Here is a 24,888-nt window from a genome sequence, read left to right as displayed (position 1 = left end):
CTTTTAGTATATTCTCAAATTAGAATTCTTTTAAGAACCTATTATAGAAAATTTGCTAATCCAGTATTGATAACTTACTTCTTGAAGCACAAATCATTTCAATTTGTTCTAAAAGTAAAATAATTGGATTGTTTGTTTCAAATTTATTTTTACTTAAGATGATACCATATATAAATACAAATATTGTGTATTGGACATATTTCAATTATACAATTTCTGAAAAAACATTTTGAGATTTCTACGATTTTATAGAATTTTATAATAAATTCAAATGAAAATAGTATCAAACCCATAAGGCCTTGATTTCTTATCCCATGTGCATGACAGCACGTCCAAAAAACCTTTTCAGGTCTGTAATTCTTATTTTCTAAGATGTTAGGCATCTTTTCTTATCTAATGATTATTTATTAGTTCTTGGGATATATTTCTGTCTCAAAAGTTTTAAATATTATTGAAAGCATCTCCAACTTTCTTGTAAAGTATAAAAAGTAAGGCAAATGTATATTATTTAAACCATTTTCATTTTCAATAAACGATATCCCTGAAATATGATTTAATTATACACATTAAATAATTTCATTGGCCAATTAAAGTAAATTTTCTAATCAATAAATCATTGAATTAAATGCAATACCCTCTATGTTATTTATGGTACAACATATTTTAAATATTTAATTATTTATTTCTGAAAAGTATACCTCAAAATGATTAACTTGCCATAAATAAAGTATTTTAATGTATACATTCTAAATATTTGTCATATTCAGGTTTATTATGCGAAATTGTAACAATAAAATCGGTTATTACCATAAATTTTTTAAGATGTTTGAAAGAAATGTCGTCGCATTGACAGACTTTCATACAATGACAAATTGCCCATTTTCTGATCTGTCTTTGTGCCCATTTGGACACTATCCAGAATGAAAGAAAATTTTCGGACAACTTTGGTCTTCTTTGTCTGAGTTGAAGTAAAAATTTTATTGGTTTTTACCTTTCTTCTAAAATATGTCATAAATCATTTCGTTTTACCGGAACACGTACGTTTTGAACGTAAATACTTTCTTCTTTCAACTTAATGACGACATACATCATTTTTTTCTGTTGTGATTTTATCCGTATGACAATAAAATTCTGCATTGCAGGTCAGATTTATTAACACTAGCATTATGCTTAAAGAAATCTGTAGCGTGGTGGTTGACTTCTTTTTAAATTAATTAATTCTAATTATCAGGAAACTATATAAAAACCTTAGTAGAGTAACGTTACAATATTGTGAGTTAATTGTTAAAAATAATAGTAAAGTAAAACTAATGAAATCAGTACCTTGAAATTACACTAAAAATGCTCTTTGTAATGATGTAAATAATGTTTATTCGGAAATAAATCAATTTCACGACTTTGATCACATCCTTTATAAATCTAGAAATATTAAATCATGTTATCACTTTTTCTATTTTCATTTCAGTGAGATATGAATTATAAAAGAAATATAGCTCAGTTTAGCATTAATAAAATGTGATTTTAAAGGTGGGAAATATTTTAAGAGACTATGAAAACCTCAAAAGCATAGAAGACCATAATAGCATATGATAAGCAACTTATTGTTATTTAGTGTATAAAATATGCGTTGCTTTAAAAGACCTGTCATTTGAAGCACAAGTTTGTATTCGAGAAACTAAAAAAAGTGATAACGGAATACAGTTGCCAAAAGTAGAATAGGCTTTTGATTATAAAAAATAACGTGCATTCTCTCTCTTGCTAACTTTTGTTTCCTTCTCTATGCTTGATATTTACGAAAAATCAAATCAAAACTAATCATTAAAATCATATTAAAATATATAGGTATCCGTTAGCAGAAAGAAATGTAATGTTAAATACAAAATTAAAAAATGCTGAAAGTTAAAATATTAGTTATAAATTCCAACTTGTCCATGAAGTCAGAATATAATAAATATAGAATAATAAAGGTTTCAGGTCTCAACTCTTTGGTCTTTGCTACAATCTGTCATTAAAAAATATCTGGATGAAATGTGAAATTTACGGTCCAATGACTGATTTTCATTTTATAAATAAAACTTAGTTACAGGGTGATAATCGTTATGGTAACACCAATAAATCAATCAATTTAAACATATATATTTATAAAATATTAACGAGAAAGGCACAAAAATTGTTCTTATTTCTTACTAGCCGCTTCTGAAGACCAGCAGAATAGCCGTTTATATTGAATTTCAAATAAATTATTTCGATATAAATCCATGCCCCTGATTCCTCGAAGCTGGCAAACATTAAAGACGCATTCCTATAATTGTCTTACTTGAGCTCTGTTTTATTGCGAATATGATTTTTAATGGAGAACAATCCCATAATATCAGAGCTATTGAAATCGAAAATGTCAGATTCATCTATACCTAAATTTTGCGGTACTGTAACTTCGCATATTTATTTGTCTTATAAACCGCATAAATATTTAACAGAATCCTTCTCTAGCTTTCATCAATGGAAGAAATCGCACGATTAAACATTTGATGAAACATTGAAAACGGTTTGAATTTCAGGGCAACAACGTTGGAAATTAGACAAAAAAAAATTTTAAATGATAAAATTCAAAAAAAAAACTCGCACGATTAAATTGGTATCATTATAAAGGTAATTTTTTTCAGTTTTTAAACGTTACGAAACTTTTTTTTGCTGTAATATATTTGAATACTATTGTTAAAAAAAGCCAAATTTTAGCTTCTTAATTAATTAAAATTCTAACTAATACTTTTTTAATCACCCCGAGGATCACATTTCCACCTTTCAAGGTATGTTAAACATGGCAGCTATAGATCAAATGGTCTAACTTGAGAATACTAAAGCACACAAAATTATTCAGACAGACAAACGCATTCATCTTTATTAGTAGTAGAGATGGATATTATCGAATGGCAACAGTTAAATGGAAACAAACTGCAATACGAACATTTCAAGCAGCTTCATTAAGGGTTTTTGTAACTGCGCTTAGTTCTACGTTTCGTTTAGCTACGTTTGATTTGTAATGTAAAATCTATAACGTGTGCATGAGAGATATTAGTATTCTTGAGAACTTCTGTTTAACTTAATCTGACTGCCAAATGTTCACCAAATATCTGATTTCTTTGACGCCGAAATAGGAGCTGGGATTTGCGAATCCGATAATGAAGGAAACCAAAAAACAAGGGTCATTGTTTTGTCTATTCCTTTTACCTTTTCGTAAAAGGAATACCTTTACGAACCTTACCTTACCTTACAGGCTTTCTTACTTATAAACTGGAATGAAATCTTGAATTTATTTTTTTCTTTTTTTTTTTATTTAAGAAAGACATGATCTCGTACTAGGATTCCAGGATCTAACATCGTGTAATATTCAAATTTGAATTGTTGATCTTATATCGATGATGTATCTAAAAGTAATTGCTACATATTCTTATATACATATTTAAAATATGAATATGAATTGCTGTCATGTTCAATTTTAGACATTCTAATTAATCAGTGTATTCTAATTCTTTACTCGTATTCTAGGAACATAAAAAGAAATAAAAAAATATTCAATAGAAATCTGTATCAAAATTATTACACAAATTTATCTTTGCGCTTTGCCTTCGCATAAGAAAATTACTATTTATATTTATATTTCTTTTCAGTGGGAGAAGCTGGAAATGTCACCGGTGGAACAGCGCAAGGTTCTATGCTCCATCACCTTCCATGTGGTCGCCATAACGTGCGTGGTGTGGTCCTTGTACGTGCTCATCGACCGCACCGCCGAGGAGATGCGCACGGGTGTCCTGGAATGGCCCTTTTGGACCAAGCTCATCGTGGTGGCCATAGGCTTCACGGGCGGCCTCGTCTTCATGTACGTCCAGTGCAAGATGTACGTTCAACTGTTCAAGCGGTGGCGGGCCTTCAACCGCATCATCTACGTGCAGAACGCACCGGAGAAGTGCAGCCAGCAACAGCAGGCTGTCTTCTCTGCCGCCGAGCTCACTGCAAACGTACTTGCCAAGAGCGAGGAGAAGCGTTTCTCGCCCGACGAAGAGGAGTTCCACAGCTGCAGGACCAGCAACTCCTCGGGCAGCACGGAGAGCGTCCACCAAGGATCTAACCACGAGGAAACAATCTCCACCTGCGGTGGTGGTCTAAGACAGGACTCGTCCGTTCTGCCGACAGCCGCCAACGTGGAGACAGGATCCACCAAGACTACACTTACCTCTGTCACAGACAGTGCCCCCGCCAATGATGACCATCCCCTCGCTGGCGGCCATCCCCTTAGTGAAGTGGTAGTGGTGTCAAACGTCGAGGATGATATCCCATTGCCACCAACTCCCTTGGTGGTAAGGGACATGACTCCCTGTACGGGGGACGAAGCGTCCTTGAGAGATGCCTTTCTTTCCAGACAATTGCAACAGACCGCCAGCTGAGGATAGTGCCCTTTCTTTCTGTAACGAAGATTTTTCATGTCAGAAACTAGTGATTACACACTGGTTAGACTGGCATGCTTTCAAATATCGGCACAAAAATTATACACCGGTTGCGTGCATTCGGATGGAAGGTTGGTTTTTACTATAAAAAGGATATTGAGTTAATAACGTTCTTGAATTCTGAGACCAGTGTAGGATTCGTTCTGGACTAGGTCCTTGAACACTGTGCGAAAATAAATTCTGTTTCGGAATTTACTATGCTTGTAAAGAGTTCGTACTTTATAATGAAGAATGATTCCTTCTCAAATATAATTTTGGCTAATTGTTTTTCTTTTAAATTCAATGTCAGTTTTGCAACTGAACTAAGTCTTGCATGTAAATGGATGATGACTTTTCTGACTTCAGATTCCTGCTCCGAACTCTGAAATGAAAATTATTTTTAAATCAAATTCGTTTTTAGTTTATCTTTTTGGTTTTCTTTGTCAATCCTAGCCGTTACGAAACTTAACTAAAGACAATAAGGTTAGTGAATGAGCTATTCCTATAATATTTTAGAGTCTCAATTTCATTTGTCAGTTTTTCATGGTTTTCATCAAAGAGTTCTACTAAATAGTGAATATCTATATTCATGAACAGAAAACTACTGAAAATCATTTGTTCATTGTTTATTTTATCATTTTATTTCGGTAATAATAATTTATAACACGTAAATATTTATATGAACTATCTGCTAGTTTTTTTTTTTCGACTGTGATTTATAATGTATTTATTAGAATAACAAGCGATCAAATTTTTTCTCTTACTGCTTTGTTTCCAACAAAATTTTCAATTTTTTCTGGATTTTGTTACATGAACGATTTTGAAAAAGCTGGTACGAAAACAGCATACTTTAAAATAATCAGAAAATTATGTTTTCTTATTATAAAAAAATAAATATTTAATTTGCAGGAAGAAATCATAAATCTGCAGATGTTACACACTTAGGGAAAGAAAGAAAATATAGGCTTCAGCTTTGCTTACATTTAACAGTAGGCAGACAAATATTTGTTTCTATAGTAATATTTGATGGTTTCATTATCCAGAATCCAGGAATATTGAATATTGCATTTTCATACATAGCAGTTTTTGAGTATTTTGTTTGGTGTTTTGATAAAAGCATAAAACTACATTACGAAAACACATTTTTATCACAAGAAAAAAAAATTAAGGCTCATATGTTTAAAAGAAATACCACTCCTTTTTGCTACCGCTGAGCAACACTTTTTTATGATATTTTGACATTTTAAATCTAAAAGTAATGTTTGTAACTATAGAACTTCTATTATTCAAATTAAAAAAGAAAATCTTGTTTGGAGCACTCATATAAAATGTTAGGGAATAAAATTTTATTGCTTTAATAATATTGCAAGCGATCAAGACAATATCCAAGCCCTCTACTTTATTTCAAAATAAGAAGGAAAATATTCAAAAAAGGGCAAGACTTGATTCGAAGTCATTTTGTCTGAAAAGAGGAATTTTGGTTTTCTTGGCATTTTAAAACAAGAAATTTTTTGAAAATAGTTGTTTCGATTTAATTTGCAAAGTAATTATCCATCTAATAAATTTCGAGATCTCATTTTTTTAAAAAAACATTATAATATCGCATTAAAACTAATAAAATAATGGCTGCGTTATTTGACCCATTCTAACATATATTTATTAATACAAATAATTATATTTAATAACATTTATAGATTATTTATAAATATCACCAATATTTATAAACTAACATTAATTCTCTTTTATTTTACAATCCATTGGATGCATAAATTTATATTTAGAAATTTCGGATTCAATACAGCAATTTGCTTTGAGTGAATCGGATGGTAATCTAAACGAATTTTTTCCGAGCAAAATGATAACGGAAAATATACCAATGAATCAATGTTCGATAGTACTTTTGTTACTATCCATTTATCCTTCCCCCACCCCCACCCCCAAAAAAAAGAGAAACATGTTTCCGATTTATCATGATTTTTCTATCAGAAAGCGCGCCCGGATTGTTATTCCAGAGCCTGTTCCATTCTGATCAAAGATAATGTCATTGGACAATGGATCTTGAGTGGACAATGGTTAGTATTGCTTAGAAGACGAGACATTTAACAATAAATGCGTATATCAAAGTAGTGATATTTTGGATGTACTGATCCATATACTACTTAGGATTTCTTATGATTTGAACTGTGATGGTGGATATCTATTCTTTTTTAACTATGACTTCAGATAATAATATTACCATTTTATTGGAAAGAAATTTCTCATTTAGAATAACTATGAGGGCTGAAACCTAATTTTATTATCAGGTAGAGTATTTTTTGAGTATTCACGTAGAGTATTATTAATTTGCTGTTTCTTTTCTTTTACGATGTTTTGAAAGAAAGAAAATATAGAAATTATATTATTTTCTCTGGCATTTATATGTCACAAATATTCATGCGTATATTTACTTTAATTAAGGCTTTAGTTTTTATACTTCAATAGATTTCAATTTTTCACATGATTTTATTTATCATATACAAATCATAAATTTCAAATTGTTTAATACTTTTTTACAAAAAAAAAATCGAAGTTTTAATAGAAAAAGAAACTATATTCTTCCATTAGTTTTTCAACAGTTCTTTGAATGGAAAAATTATATTATCACTTCTGATTATTAAAATATAATTTGAGATAAATTGTTGTTAAATACTTGATATACAAATATTATATCGCTTATTTTATTGCATTGCTTTCGGATATGTAAATGATGAAAAAATTAATGAGATCTTCTCTTATTGCTTACGGTTCTATTTTAAACGACAATTTTGTAAAATACTTTATTGGAGACATACTATTTGCTGAAATCTAGTCCTTTAATGATCTTAAAAATGGAGAAAATTTAAAGATCTAGTTCTATGGTGCTTTAAAAAGGGCTTTCAAAGAATATTTTTTTTTTTGATGCAGGCTATAAGTGTTTCTTACTGTTTGTCTTATGGATAAATAACAATGAACATTAATAATAATTCGTTTGTAGTGATTTTTAAAAAAAATTGCAAAATCATTATTTAAGTATCCTAGGAATTCGACTTGAAATTCTAATGTCCCAGTTGAAATTAGTGCTCTAAGTGCTTCGCAATGTGCATCTAGTCAAACTGATGGTAAATTTTAAGAATTTAGTTGGATCATTGCTATTTAATTTTGTTTTTATGAACAATTAAATAGTAAACAGGTTTTGACAATTCATATTTTACCTTCTTAAAAAACTACTATCTCAAATTAGGTAGTTCAATTATCAATAGATTCATAGATTTAAAAAGCAATTTGCTAACTATAATTGATATATTAAAATTTCCCTCTGAGGAACTTAACGAATAAGATGAGAAGAAACTAAACATTTCATAGAGTGCCTCTGATTTCTAAACTGAGTTTATGTAAAAAAATATCAAAAGTTTTCATAGGTTCCAACTTAAAAGATTGTAACTAAACAGATTTTTTTTTCGTAGGTAAATTATTTAAAATGTGAAATGTGAAAATGCTTGTTTTAAAAGTCAAGATTTTTTTTTCCTCTTCTACCCTAAAATGTAAATTTCAATGGTATCAAAATAATGCCAAAATAAAATGTTGAATTTCTGTTTTAGACCTAATAATTAACCCTTAAAGAAACCAATATTACTATGCAAATAAATAAATACCATATAAATAAAATTAGCTATACAATAAATATTCAAAAAAGCAACTAAAATTTACTCTATGCCTTGTAGAAATTCATAAAACAGAATTGGCTCAGAAAGTACAAAAATAAGATTCTTTATTCAATGACGTTTTCGTATTTTTTTACCATTTCCATTATAAAATTAATGAGAAATTACTAATTATTTCAATATATATATTTAACTTAATGGAAGAGACATGTTTTGAATGCGTTCTTTGAAATATAAATTCTAGTAGCAAAAAATGATTAGACATATAGCATGTAAATAATGGCCGAGTTTTGTTCTTGCAACTTGAAATTTTAAATATCGATATGTTTCATTTCTTCTTTTATGACTATTGAAGTTCTAAAAGAAATTGCTGTGTTTATACTACACTTACACTGATGCTGAACTTTCTGAATATGCTGATGCTGCTACTAAAATACATGTCAATTCTGCAATCTTTTGCAACTAACTGGATACATCACATTTTAAATTATTACTGAGCATAAAATTATGCATATCTTATTTCCATTGAGAATTCTGCCAAGAGCAACCCTAGTTAAAAATTGTGGTGTCTCTAAATCTGCCAAAGGTTAAGTTTCACAATCGAGTACAGCGCAATGGATGGGTTTCGAACGAGAATTCTGATAATCCAAATATGTGCACTTGACATTTTTCAAGAATAATTCAGTCTGTCTCAACTTTCTTATCGACTGAACTTGATTATTGACATAAGCGCAATATCGAGACCCTGAATTCAATTGTAGCTGCATATTAGTGGTGCACAGTATCCGGTTAGATGCAAGATACTTGACCAAAGAGCTATTCGAAACAAAAAAAATTAATCATAACATTCATTAAATGCTCTTATTTCATATCTTTAGGCATGAAGTGTAACATTTCTTCTCTTCAACTTACTTATTTGATTGCAATAATAAAATAACAGAAAATTATAAATGCAATATTAGTTTTATACTGCATTGTAACACGACCGTTCGAATCTTTCATATATTTTGTTAACTCATTGTTTATGCGAAAGATTTCCTATTGACTTTAATAGCCTGAATATTAGTAGTTCCGCTATGAATAATATGTTTTTTTCAGCTACGCCAATTTGAAAAGTACGTCTCTTGTTCTCATTGTAAATAACATTTGTAATGTGTTGCAAATAATGTGTAAAGCAAAAAATTTCGCATTTTGTATATTAATGATGCATATCTTCTTTTTCTTTTTTAATTTAACATCCAGTTAGGGAATTGTTTTCGTAATTTTTTTAATGAATATCATGTACAGTTTATCCGACATTGGGATATTCATAAAATACTCATTAAAACAATATCTAAAAGCTTATATAGGTAAAAAAAAACAATCTATTAATACGGAAATTCACTGATAAATATTTTAAACAAAATTATAATTGGTAGTTTTACTTCCAAAAAAATATTTATATTGGTCCAGATTTTCATTGGAAAATAATTTTGAAATTTTCATGTTTTCTGATAAAATATTTATTTATTTCTTGGTATACTTTGTAATTATTTAAAAATAAATTATAATGTGAATGAATAAACATGTATAAATAACAAAAATAGCCATTTTAGTCATATGTTTTTATAGTTTAGTTTTTTCCATAGAATCGTCACATTTTTAACAAATAAATTCTTGATATAGCATTCTGAAATTTAAAAAGTGCAATTCTCGCTTATTAAAAAATCGTTAGCCTTTATATTGTGAAATCAGTGTTTCTGACTGTGGTATTGTAACCAGTACATTTTACTTTATTTTATATTCTTATTATTCTGGATTATGAAATTGTATAAAACATTTTTAACAGGACTGCTTCAAGAGCTCAGATTACTTGCATATACTCAACAAATATTATTTCCAATGCAACTGTTATCCAAGCTGTATATTCAACAAATATCATGTATAGGATGATGAATTTATGCATGTTGCAAAAAGCTAGTCGTTTCTGTTCGTATCATGTGTGAAGTATTATGCTCTTAAAAAGTTCATCATAATGCTGGTTCCTCCATATCAAGGATATTTCTTTCTCGGAACTATTGTGTATTTCTGTTATAAGGAGAAAAACTTTATGAGTGGAGACCTTTTGTTAACCTGACTGTATTATAATTCTGTATATTCTAGTCAAAAGCGTGCTGCAGTACAATTTATTTTAATGCTCTTTTTTTCCGGAGGACGGTCATGATTTCACGTGTAACTACATGATCATTTGTACTTGAAGTGTTAACGAATAGGTTAAATAAAGGAAAAGCCAGAGAAATAGTATAGTAAAGTAAGGTAAAAAAGAAAGAAAATAGTTTTCCTGCATGTAGACTCTGACAAATGAATAAACAGTTTTACAGATAGTTTTAATCTAATGCGGCGATTGTTACAAGTGATCAAGTAATATGACTTACTTTTGGTAAGCTAAAAATTTAGAAATTATAGAAATACAGTGTCAGTTTAGTAATAACACTACTGAAATTTTCGTAAACTTTAATATTTATTGAAAACAGAAATGAAACTCTTAAACATTACTTTGTTTTTTAATTCGAAATATTTATCTCTAAAATATTTGATTCGGGATGTCTGAAAATTGTGATGCAAAATTTAGTTTTTAAATCATTTGCTTGAAAATAAAAATAATAATTAAAATAAAAAATAATTAATTAATTAAAAATTTAAAATAATTTCTAAATCAAATTACATAGGTCACTAGAAACATGGCAATATTGCAATTTTTTTTTCTGAAAACCAGAACAATAAAAATTACAGTTTTCTTTCGTAAAGTGGAAGAAAAAAAAATTTTTTTGGTTAATAACTAGTTATCAATTTACCTGTTATAGACCTTTTTATCCAAAAAAGATGTCTTTTCTCAGTATTTTTTAGTAAAACAGCCATTGGAATAGTTAGATTCATTAAAAAATTAAAAATGAAGTTTTAAGTGCCTTTATGCAATAAATATATGTATTAAAATTTCCTTGCTATTCTGTGATTATAGGTATGCTTAGAAGATCATTTATGTAATATCATTCGAAATGTTTGTATATCATGTATTCATTTTCTTTCAATAACCAAATTGGTGCTTGTTACAAAAATCAATGCTTTTTTTCTGTTTTATTGCTTAGAATATCGAAGAGATGCTGCCGAAACTTAGAACAATTTTTCAAACTGAGAATGTAGTTATACGTGCTGTGAAAATCTCATCCGCGAATAAAAGATGTTTGAACTGTGAAATAATGTGTAAGTTTGTGCAAAATGAAAATAAAGTGTGAATTTTTAATTAAAAAATATTTCTGTTTTATTATTATTATTATTTATCCAGAACGTTTATTTTTTACTTTTACAGAAAAAAAATTCAATCTATTTATAAGAATGAAAGCAAAGATGATCTAATATTCAGTAATTAATAAATGCAGTAAAGCAATATATTCTGTCCACAAAAACACAAAAATGTGTCATGCCAATTTAATATTTATATCCTTTCTTGAGCTTACATAAACGTTTTTCAATAATGAACAAGAAGTGATTTTCCAACATAGCTATAGATAATGCGTAATAATACAATGTTAGACCACATTTTCGTGCTCTTGCGACTGGATTATTGGTATTCATACGTTGAAAGATTTTGGAAATATATAAAATAAGCTAACTATACATAACAAGCATAGTATATATAATATGTTATTTTTTAAATAATTCAGTGTAATCTAATTTTCCTAAATCCCACGTGAGTTCGGCATTGGAAATAAACACAATTTCACATCGAAACACGTTGCAAACAAACTATCTAGGTACGAATATTCACAGTCAGTGTAACGGTTGAATTTAATTTAGGAATATTTTCAAGAGTTACTATTATATTATGATAGCTCTCTATTTTTACCCCAATAACAAATTTCTTTAATTGTGGCCGAATCGCTAATTGAACCGTTCTCTAATTGTGACTGAATAGCTAACTTTTACACCTTTAGAGAGATAGATATATATCACCAATTAGAAAATATCTTAAATGGCATATAAAATTATATTGATTTGGGGGGGGATCAATGAATTTAATTTGAGAAAATTGCGAAGACTAAAATTTTATATTGTCACAAGATCCTATTAATCATATTTAATAATATATTCTTGACATTTTAAAATCTTAAACAAGATGTTCCATTTTTCTTCGACTGAAATTAATTGAATTATGAACATTGAATATCAACATGTCTGATTATTTTAGACCGTTTGAATAACCTACTCGAAAAAATATGTTAATAAATTCATTGCAGTTCTTCGAAAGAATTATTAATGGTTCTAAAATAATGAAAATCGAAGTTTCATAGGTATATCAGTTTATTTAAGGAAGAGTGAAATATATTTTTATATAAAATAGAAGAAAATCTTAATACCTGGTGATGATATTAAAGAATTTGATTCGAATATTGGATAAGAATAAACAATATGAAATCTAAATATCAATTTTTCAATCATTATATCCCTACAGTCAAGGAATAACAGTAATCAGTAAATTTTAAAGATTCTCTTTTTCCTACTAATTAATTTTCCTTTAAACCACAATTATATTTCTGAAAATGAATTCTTTTCAGATGGCTTCTCTTGAAAAAAACACTTCATCAATTCAAATATTAAAAAAATAAATAGCTGATAAAAGTAAAAATGAAAGATATCTGTTAGAAGCTGTTGGAACTCTTTAAAATTTAATATCCCTTTCATAAAGTCTCTTTCACCGGAAGTATCCCTCTTCGCCTCAGGCATCTCTGAAGAGCAAAGATTAATTTGAGGAAAATTAAAAGACTCGATGAGTTTCTAAGTTTAAATTTCACTTCATCTCAATGCAATGCGCTCAAATACTCGAAACAGAAGAAAGAGAATTTCTTAGTAAAGTTGTGCCGGTGTGCAAACATTCCTTTCAAAACTGAGCTTTGACTTATTAAAAGATGTATTAGTAGAAAAGAAACATACATATTTACTATGTTAAGAGAAGTGATGAAATCTAGATATCACTTTAATTCTTAACTGATTACTAACTGCATCACTGATTTGAAAGAAATGTTAAATATTTTGATAGATATTTTTGTAGTGATAGAAGTAATTTCGAAAACAGATTCGGTACATCAAAATAAATGAAAAGTTATTCATTAATGGCTCGTCCATTAGGCCTATAGCAAACCTTCATATTATAAAGTTTATTCAATTTATTTGATATTCCATGTGATCAAAGGAAACAGAAAAAATGCAATCAAATCTAGAAAAGAAATTAAGAATTAAGAGAAATTCTAGTTGTAACTGCTCAGTGGAAAACCCTAGAAAACACAAAAAATCGCCTTCGCACGGTGGAATCATAAATTTGGAGACGGAAATTAACCTTTTCTTTGTTTGACGTTTGAGGTAGCAGAGTTGAACTTAGTGCAGATCTAATTTGGTATGTAGCCAACTATATATATATATATATATATATATATATATATATATATATATATATATATATATATATATATATATATATATATATATATATATATATATATATATATATATATATATATATATATATATATAACTCCCATTCAAAGTTCGCTTTCTTTTATAGACTGCTTATGGATATTTCGGTTTCGTTTCAGATTCCCTTGCAGAAGCACATGTGGTTTATTGAATATGACTTTTCTTTTGTCAGGAATTACTCTTAAAAAATGAATAAAAAGGATAAAGAAATTTTTATATAAAGGGTAAATGTTTTGGTTATTTAAAAAATCATATTTTTACAGCTTCAGCTAAGCAAATAATTGAATATAAATGAATGCAAGCTTCAATATAAATAAATGCAGACCAATCGAAAAAAAGTCTCTGATACTGCCTTCTACAGATTCGTCGCTTTAATATTCGTTACCAGAGCAGAGTTTTTAGCATATCTGAATAATGATTATACGAAGATAAGTCTTTTATATGTTGTTTTTACCCAATATCGAAAGATAAAGAATCCACAATTATTCGGCTCTTTTCCCCGTGATTAAACGACTGATTGCCGTTTCAAGAAGGTTAAATAACAATTAAGTCGGTTTATTGTTGATTAAAAAAGAGCAGATATAAATGCTGGATTTAACAATCCATAGAACTAAATAAGATATAAGAATGTTATACTTAATTATTTAAACCACTGAAAACCCTTACATAAATGCAATATGTTTTTAAATGCTGTTATAATTCAGTTTCTTCAATTAGAAAAATACGGCTTGAAAATGTTTTGCCATATGTATCACAGATGTTTAAATAATGAAAGATGGGGAAAATCGTCACCAAATGAAACGCTGACAGAAGATACGCTACAGATAGATATTGTCATTTATTTAGAAACTAGTCATCATTATTTTTTCAAATTTCATTTTAGTTTCAACATTTTTAAAGTTATATATAAAATTGGTTTAAATATCCATTAAATACATATTCTTTCTTTAATTCCAAAGAAAGAACTTTTTTTTATGTCTTATTACCGTTGTATCAGTTATCATTTGTGACAATTTTTACAAACTATTGAAATGGAACTTCCTCTAATGTTTAAAAAGCTATATCTCTGAATGTGTTGTTAATGTTGTTTCAGACACAGTTAACAGTTTTAAAACTTTACAGTGATGCATACCATTTTAAAACTTAGTAATCCTTGTATCCGTAACATTTAAATTTTTTATTAACCTTATTATTAAAATATAATTTAATATAATATTATTATCCATATTAATATATTAATTTTATCTATTAATATAAATATTAAATTTTTTTAATTAAATATCTATTATTTCCTTAATTTCACACAAAAAAAGAACTTGCTTTCAGGTTTTATTCCATTTTTATCAGTAATCATTTATGGCAATTTTTGCAAACTATTGAAGTGGAACCTCTGTTTTTCTAATGTTTAAAATACTATATCTCCGGATGTTGTTTCAGACACAGTTAACAGTTTTAAAACTTTACAAAGACGTCATACCATTTTAAAAATCCGTAATCCTTCCGTACGTAACATTTAAATTTACTGTGTGACATTGAAATGCAAAGTATTTTCAGTAGTTGGCTGGATACTGTTAATAGTATAGAAAAATTCATGCGCTATCGCATCATCATTGTAAGAAGTAACACGTGCTCTTGACTTATTCATTTCTGTAGAAAGATCTCCATACAATTCAATGACATTCATTTCAAATATGTGAGTTTATTGCACAGTTTTTTCAATTAAATTCCTTTCAAAACTATCAGCTATTCTTAAATAATTTGGGATTACACTGATGATTGGGAGCAGTAATGAACTCATGTAACCAGAACTGACTCTAACTTACTTGAGTTAACTAATTAGTATTGTCCAATTAGTAATTACCATGAGTACTTATTGTTAACCTTGTTGAATTGATTGAACTTGATGCATCATTTCGAACGCCATTCCCAAATTGAATTATTTGATTATCTGCATGAAATCAATCGACAATTAGTTTAAATTAATTATTTTTGACGACTAATTAGTTAGTTAAGATCAGTGGTTGCTAAAATTTTCAATTAAACATTTTATGTAATTTTCTCTCAAAGGTTTCTTTGACAAAATGTTTTGAACTTCAAATTTTAATCGTACTATTTTAAAAGCCTTAAACCATTCCATTCATTGTGGAATGCATTTTAACACTTTTCTAATTATATTTTTATGCATCCAATTATATCACAGAAAAAAGCAACAGTGTTTAAAAACGGACGCCCTTTAAAAACTTCCCACTTTGCTACATTATAAAATTAAACCTTCATTATAAGTACAATGAAATAAAAAAAAACATTAAAAGCATGCCTTACATTGAAACTGCATAAATAACAATTAAGTCGGTTTGTTGTTGATTAAAAAAGAACAGATATGAATGCTGGATTTAACAATTCAGAGAACTAAATAAGATATAAGAATGTTATACTTAATTATTTAAACCAATGAAAACCATTGCATAAATGCAATATGTTTTTAAATGCTGCTAATGCTAACTAACTCCACTAATAATAGAGATTTAAACCTTACAGATATTAAAAGAATTCGTCTTCCGTAGCATTCGATAATTGGAAAAAATCATGCGATTAAATAATTGATGAAACAATGAAAATAGTTTGAGGTTCATTCACAACGATGAAAATAATGCTGTAAAATATACTTAAAAAACCTTCAAAAATTAATTAAATTTTAAATCTAAGATTTTACAGCAACTAAATCTGTATCATTGAAAAGATAATTTTTGAATCTTAAAACTGAATAAAAAACATTTTTTTGCTAAAAATTTTTCAGAAGTTATCACGAAATAACACCAAAATTTCGTTTAATTTCTAATCCATTAACATTTTTAAAAACACATTCTTCTTCTCCAAGATATGAACGAGTGCCAAATTGATAGCTTCTCTAGTAAAGAATCTGGACAGTAGATAACCAAGAATATACACAGATATTCACACATTATTAGTAGAAATACATATAATCGAAATGTCAATGAAAAACATGATTTCCTAGATTTTTAATTGGTAATAAAAATTGTCTCTGTTAACGCATTACAACATATTGCCAGGTATTGAAATATGAATTATTCAGAATAAGTTTTCCGGCTTTTTTTTTTAATCTTACATTGAAAATAGTACCGTAAAATAATATGCCATTAAAAATATCTTGAAAAATTAATTAAATTTTAAATTGAAGGCTCTTACAGCAACTAAATTTTATTAAAAAGAAAAAAAGATTAAAAAACAATTCTTTGAACTTTAAAAAATGAATAAAAATCATCTTCCCACAGGAATTTTTTTTTCGGATACTATAGCCAAACAATGCCAAGCTTTCGCCTCCAAGCCTCTCAGCTGAAAATATAAGCTATATTTAAAAAATTATCAGTTAAACTCTTAGTTTAGTAAAATACACTGAACTCCGCTTCAAAATGATATAAATAGTAGGCATTTCTAATTATCTTCTACTAATAGACGACTTAGTTTGGATATCGATATATTTTGAGTTTTTAATGATTCATTTGAATTTGGGGCGTTTAAAAATCAAAGAATCATTTAAACTCTACTCATAAATGTTCTATCGCAACATAATATTTTTGATTATTATATATTTCATTTGTTAAGACAAAAATTAATCAACTAAAACAGGATCTGAAAACTGAACATCTATTTAACTCTGATTTTACAAAACATTCATTACTAAATGAAAAATTCTAACAATTTTTTTGACATATAATTAGCACCTTAAACACAAAAGATAACATTCCCGTTTTTCGAACACTTCTGTTTACTTCACGCTCCTATTTTATTAAAGTATATAATTTTTTTAGATTTTTTTATTATTTGGGTTTTTTTCTGTTGGGTAATATCACCCATTGCCCTGGATTTCAGCCAAACGAGCTGCAGGACCACACCTAGCAAAAATGATCCAAAACAAAGGTTATGGACGTGTGTTTTTTTTTTTCTTTGTAACATTGTTCCAAGGAAGCCGAGAAAATTTCGTGAAGTACATATTTTATTAACTGGATCAAAATGGATATTTCCTAACTTCTTGTTTTATTCATATTCGAGACGCCCATGATGGCGATGCATTTCAATGAAATGGTCCGTATGTAAAAATCATTGCCATAATGAGAAATATTTCTTAGTGTCAAAATATAAGGTATTTTACCGTTGCATGAGTATAGAAATAGTGCAATAGTTGCTTTAATTGCTAAATATAAATGTAATCAACTGCCTATTTTTAACGAATACTTATTCGAGCAGCAAGTACAGTTAATAGCCACTAATTGGAATATGGCGAGTGGTGACATAATGAGAAAGAACCTGGAAGGATCTTAAAAGAAGGAAACTCCTTTTATAGATTCTGGCACAAGTGACAAGAAAAAGCTTATAACTTTAAATGAGCAATTCTTGTATATATATGTAATGATATTTTAAACTAGTAATTTAATCCAAATTAATTTCCAAGATTTTATTTTAATTTAGCCCATCGTAACTTCATTCTAAAATATTCTCTTATTTCGTGATCCAATTCCACATTCGGTTTAATTAATTCCTCTGTAAAAATAATGCGCCATCAACATTACGTTTCAAATGAAAGCGATCCCTTAGGCTGCCCTTGAAAAGGTGTCAAAGGTCACACGTGTATTGAATTGGCGTCTGGCCAGAAATCCTATGTTATATAAGACTAGTGATCATTTGTTCGTCCCTTTTTGTCTTCTGTGTTTGTGCCGCGCTGCGTCTTCTTGTTAATAATTATGCTTTCTCGAAATGGATATTAAAACGAAATTAAAAAAAAGTCTCTTCACTGATTCGAACCTGCATTCTACTTAAACCAAAAATATGTTACATATTATTTAGCCGACAGGATTCGAATAATATTATATATATTTCATGTATCTCGGAAACGGCTCTAAAGATTTGAATCAAATTTTATACTTAGATAAGGTTTTGCTCTTTAAGTTTTAATTTATAAAAGTGTATATATTCCTAAAAAAACGCGATTTTGCATCAAAAAAACATTTTTTATACTAAATATTAAAATAAATATATTCTTCACTTCCACTTCGAAATGTGGGAAGTACAGTATAGTGGCCAAAATAGCATGAATGACGCGTGTGTTGCGGGTCGTCGTTTCGAGTTGCGTTGTTTCCATTATATTTTTACTTATGTATTTATATTTAATATTTTTGCTTTTTAAATTTATCTGTATAGGTGTCTTTCCTGAACGCGATTTTACACATACACGAAAAAAAACATTTTTATAACTAACTATTAGAACCTTTTTCTATCTACTCTCATTCTGACAATGTCATATATTGCCATCTCGAATCCGATTTCAATATGGTAAAATTGAGCACAAATTCAAAAATATAAGTAAAGATAGATAAACTGTAAAATAAATACTGTAGTGTAACTGATTGTTTCGAATAACATGTTAAACTAAGTGCATTCATAATTTCTTTTTATTTAAATAAACAGTTTATATGCAGGTAAGATGGAAAAAATATTCATATGTAATCACTTAGGAACTCGTATCTAAATTTTTTTCTTATACAATGTGTCTATAATCCCTCTTTCCTCTTCGTTCAAATAAAGTCAATATACAATCGCCTTTTAATAGGCTTGTTTTTATAAGGTCTCCCGTTGGTTTGCGGTTAAAACCACAAAATGTACTTCTTTCTAGCTAGGATTTTATATCGGCTAAATTCCAGACTGCATTTTCATATCCAGCTATTATATATTTTCTGCCACTTTATTTGTTCTAGAAAAATTCTAAGAATTTTGTGGGTTCTATATCAATCCACCATGTTTTATACTTTTTTATTACTTTTATGATAAAAATAGTTAGTTTTGCAACGATTTTTTTTTCAAAGAAATAATAACTTTTATCTTTTAATTTCATGTGGCCCCAAAAGTTAATCATTTCGAACAAAATTTTGTGACATCCGACTTCCTAAAATCGCATTTGGTTTTTACTGTATTCCAGATGTTACTATTAAAAAAAATTTTTAAGTGAGCACATAAATTATGGGATCGTTCTTGAATGTTTAATTCCATTTCCATATAATGCTTTTTCCATTTTAAGTACTTAGTTTAAAGCTTAACAAAGTTCATAAATTATTTTTCTTGTCTTATGCATAAGTAGTTTCTTAGTTCTACAATGTTTTCCCAACAATAGTAAAATACGTGCAAGAAAATAACTTTTACAGAAGTGCAACATCTGTTTTTTACATAATTATAGCACTGAAAACTCGCGCCAAATTAAAGACATTTGGCGATTTATTCTTAAAATCAGAGCCAAACCGCAATTCCAAATCATAGAGTAACCTCAAATAATTAATATTCGCCGTTTAATTGAAAAGTTATGCAATATCAGCCTCTTTGAATAAAACCATTTATGTGATAAAATTTGTACTTAAAGTAAGAGGTTTAGAAACGTTTTAAAACCACGAGATAGCTTAGGAACCTGATGCAAATTGAATCTTAAGAATTTAATAATTTTCGGCTGTTAATTCGAGTGTATTTCATTAATATTTCTTCCCAATTCGAGTGTATTTTATTATTTTTTTCTTTTTGAATACTATTTCGATGCATTTCCGAATAAAAGAATTGAAGATGGGTTTTTTTCCCTTCATAAATTTTATTTATCTAAATATATTTTTATGTTCATAAAATTAAATGAAAGTTTTTTTAATTTTTGAATGTTTTATACTTTATTACTTCTTTTTTTCAAAAAAATTCGAAATATTTGTTTTTCTTTGATCTCATTATAGAAAAAAAATATTAATTTGTACTTGTAGTAAAAGTAATCTCTCTCTCTCTCTCTCTCTCTCTCTCTCTCTCTCTCTCTCTCTCTCTCTCTCTCTCTCTCTCTCTCTCTCTCTCTCTCTCTCTCTCTCTCTCTCTCTCTCTCTCTGTCTGTCTGTCTGTCTGTCTGTCTGTCTGTCTCTCTGTCTGTCTGTCTGTCTGTCTGCGCGCGCGCGTTATCTGGAGTTTGAAAATGTATACTTCAGAAAGATTTTTTAAATTTCACTTAGAATTTTTATTAATTTTAAATTAAATGAAGAGATAACGCTTTTCCACAATAATATCCGAAAATACTAAGATACGAAAAAAATTTCTACGTCTTCTTAAAATTTAAAAGAAAATATATATCTTTTTAATAATTCCAATATTTTAATGCCTAAAGTAAGTCTCTCCATTTAAACAATTTTACTATTTATTATCATTATTATTACTTTTAAACAACATTACTATTTTAAGCATATTATTATTATTGAAATGGATAAATTGACATCTTTAGCAGCAAAGTTTGTCTTTAAGCATATTTTCCAACAATTTGTTTCACGCAAAATACAAATAAAGTTTAACGAAAGAAACGAGAACATTACGCGCATATAGAAAAAATTAGCTTCTATCAAAGTGTTGCCATCGCGTTGACAGAAGCTCAAATTAAAAAATTAATTTAACTCTTATTGTACAACTAAAGCTAGAAGAGAGTAATTCTTAGCGCGTGTCTATATGAAATGAAATAAGCATGAAATATGATATTTTCTAGAAATATAAGGAGGGGCAAGAAAAAGCTTTCGTAATTTTAAAAATATCTATAAATTAATTTTATAATTAATAAAATTAATATCAGATGAGATTAATGTTTTGATTAATGTCTCAAGATTAATGTCTTGAGATGCCAGGTATTTAAACATGATTCTTATGTATATGAAGGATATCCATTATAATCGGATCCCAATATCGAATTTCTGAACAGTTAGAATTAGGCATATTCATCTAATTGGAAAAATGGTCTAAATAAATAATATTTTATGCAGTTTAAACCAATAACTATTCTGATAAATAGCGAATTTTATATTTTTATATAGACCCTCATCCTGTGAGCCATATTTAGTAAAATATTCTTAAGAACCTAACATTTTTAATAAAAACGGTCCATTCTATTCTGACTCTAACTGAGTGAGTTATGAAGAATTGTATATTACTGTTTAGTAAAAATGTGCGTTTTTAGACCACTTTATTGATTGACTTAACTGGGTTAGATGAATGGCCTAAAAAATGAAATTATTGATTGTTCTAAAATACTGATAATAAGAACTTCAATGGCTCGGTTAGATGTGTTGGTAAAAGATAGAATTTTTTTATTGCTATTACTTAAAACTTGAGATGTCAGGATTTTAACTTCATCGCGAATTATTACTTGAGACTAAAGGATTGTATAAAATTTAGACTTCACAATTTTTCCAGAAGTACAATTATTGATTAAAATAAAATAAAATATTATCATTTACAGAAATTTAAATCCTTGGAAAGTAAAACTAAAAACTGAATTTTAGGATGAATCAGAAAAATTTTTTTATTGAATTATTCTTGCAGATATTGCATAAAATAATCTGTAACGCACATAAGACTTCAGTGCCGAAAGATTCTTTCTTTTCTCAAATTAAAAGAAAAATGCTAGTTTCGGCGAAAAAGGTTTTTCTAGTAATTCAGTTTAACCACTTCCATTTCAATTTAAAGTTCAAATATTACGGGAGCTGACAAAAAATTAGAGAGATGCATGAACAGAACGGCGTAAAACTCAGTAAGTTAAATGGATATCGAAGCTTGAAGCTTAAAAATACTCTGCTGAAAAAGCTACTAAGAAACCAAATTACAAAAAAATTACTTGATTGGAAATTTGATTCGTTAATTCCCGTGGAACAGCTGGTCACCAAAGGTAGCTGGTAAAGAACTAATGTTTCATAAAAATTCCACCTTTTTATTAAAAATGGAACACAACATCCATTACAATTTCTTGAAATTGAACAATTCCATTTTCATCAGGTCTAGATTATCAAGCAAGCCTCTGCTTAGGAACGTATTAAGTTAGAGGGATCTGAAATTGTCCTATTTTTAATATCTTAAGAGAACTAATTTCGTGCTTGCATTAGATTTATTTTGGTCACACGTTTGAATATATTCAAATGAAAATGAAGTCTTATTTAAACTTTAGAATATTTTTCTTCTTTTCCTTATTTTTAAAATCGCTTTCAGGTGATTTTTTTTTCATTTACAGTTGGCTAAAGGATTCCTAAATTAATGGGCTTGATAAGTTTTTTTTATTTATGTATTTGGAATTGATTAAAAAAATTTAACATTTTTATAATTTTGCATCAAATTTTTTAAAATTAAATCTTTTATGCACGAAATGCTGAAACCAACTGTTTGGAAGACATCTTCAATTAAATATTTTATTATCTCAATTTGTAGTCATAATTGTCACTTGAAAACAACTTTTATATAGATTAAATTTAAAAAAATAAAAGACATTTGAATGGGAGTAAGAGATCCAAAGGTCCTTACTAAATTTAATTCTACCCTCTTTTTCATTGTGTCATAGTATTGACAATTTCTCTAGTGAATGTTTTTTCAAATCATCTTCTCTATCGTCTCCTTCATTTACTACATTTGTCTACATTATATTTCTGAACAATTTGTAATAAGTCCCCCAATTGTAGAATATTCATTAATTACAATATCTTCATGAACAGGAAGAAAATCAAATAGGTCTTCAACTTCTTATATTTTTCAAATGCTGCCACATATCATGACGGTTAATACTGTTGGTCAATTCAATTTTGTTGAAATTTCGATTAGTGATAAATCTCAAAACCTTAGAAAAGGCGAGAAAATAGATTTATCAGAGCCGGAAGCAGTGATCTTCCCAAAGCGTTTTTGTATACTCTCTAACAAGTGTTATCCCAGTGAACATCTTGCATAGCACTGCCTTGCAATAGTTAGTAAATATGAACCTGTGGCGTAAATTTAGTATTTTTATTGTATTCGTCGTGCGATTCTTGGCGAGTTTTTTTAATCCTTATTAATTCCTGGAATGCGATTAAAAATATTCGAAAACCGAATTTAGGTTTTAGAAGCATTCTTTCCAAAAACAAATGGAACAAAACATTTTGACACAAAACTACATTTACAGTCACAAAATCCCGTACCAAAACCCAACCAGATTTAAACTATGCCATGCCATACCATACCAACCAGATTGAAACTATGCCATACCATACCAACCAGATTGAAACTATGCCATATCATACCAACCAGATTGAAACTATGCCATACCATACCAACCAGAATGAAACCCTACCACACCATACCAACCAGATTGAAACCATACCACACCATACCAATCAGATTGAAACCATACCACACCATACCAACCAGATTGAAACCATACCAACCAGATTGAAGCCATACTACACCATACCAACCAGATTGAAACCATACTACACCATGCCAACCAGATTGAAACCATACTACACCATACCAACCAGACTGAAACCATATCACACCATGCCAACCAGACTGAAACCATACCACACCATGCCAACCAGACTGAAACCATACCACACCATGCCAACCAGACTGAAACCATACCACACCATGCCAACCAGACTGAAACCATACCACACCATGCCAACCAGACTGAAACCATACCACACCATAACAACCAGATTGAAACCATTCCATACCAACCAAATTGAAACAAAATTTTGAAATAAGACTATACCTGTAGTTACAAAATCCCATACCAAATTTCATATATTTAAATCATTACGTTTTTGTTTTATCGCGATGACATGTTTCTGAAAGTACAGACCAACCGATCGCCAGTCCCTTGCTGTATTTGGTTAAAAATTTGATAGATATCTAAACTATAAATGTTAAATCTAAATGCTGAATTTTATTTATCTATCTCTTTCCGTTTATCGTGGTAACTGACATTTGAATAGTCGGACAGACAAACATATTCTGAACCAAATTTGCACAAAATTTGATTAAAAAATTTTACAAATTAGGTGTAAACACTGTGTATAAAACTCCATCAGTCTATCTCAAAGAGTCATAGACACAGACAGACAGAGATTTTCTAAAAATGTGTTGTTGTTTTTTAATTTAGGATGGTCTAAAATGTTAAGATTGTCAAAATCCGGAGTTCGAATTTTTTGATGATTTAAATACTTTATACTTCGCATATGAGAAAGTGAAAATTTCATTGTGAAGATATTATCTTTCTTAATTTGAAGAATAAATAACACGCTCAAAGTAAAGATCCAGCTGAAACTTTTTGCTAAATAAACGAAGTTCGTTCAATGAAGTTTATGGATTATCATCAATCAATCATCGAATCAATACTGTAATGAGAA

The 24,888-nt window shown here is 28.7% G+C and overlaps 2 protein-coding genes across 3 annotated transcripts in view; both read left to right on the top strand.

The window, feature by feature from the left end:
* LOC129958018 (E3 ubiquitin-protein ligase MARCHF8-like) overlaps nt 1–11,437 on the top strand; it is a 97,342-nt gene extending 85,905 nt beyond the window's left edge. For both annotated transcript variants that reach the window (XM_056070210.1, XM_056070285.1), the window contains exon 3: nt 3,669–11,437. In XM_056070210.1, coding sequence (XP_055926185.1) covers nt 3,669–4,442 — 774 coding nt within the window. In that variant the 3' untranslated portion in view covers nt 4,443–11,437. The remainder of the gene's footprint in view (nt 1–3,668) is intronic.
* A 12,267-nt stretch (nt 11,438–23,704) lies between these two features.
* LOC129973905 (adhesive plaque matrix protein-like) lies at nt 23,705–24,238 on the top strand. Its single transcript, XM_056087524.1, has one exon. The coding sequence runs from the start codon at nt 23,705–23,707 to the stop codon at nt 24,236–24,238; it is 534 nt and encodes a 177-aa protein (XP_055943499.1).
* The last annotated feature ends 650 nt before the right edge of the window (nt 24,239–24,888 follow it).

This window comes from Argiope bruennichi, chromosome 1 (assembly GCF_947563725.1).
Source record: "Argiope bruennichi chromosome 1, qqArgBrue1.1, whole genome shotgun sequence".
Classification (NCBI taxonomy): domain Eukaryota; kingdom Metazoa; phylum Arthropoda; class Arachnida; order Araneae; family Araneidae; genus Argiope; species Argiope bruennichi.
This window is presented reverse-complemented; position numbering and strand designations above follow the sequence as displayed.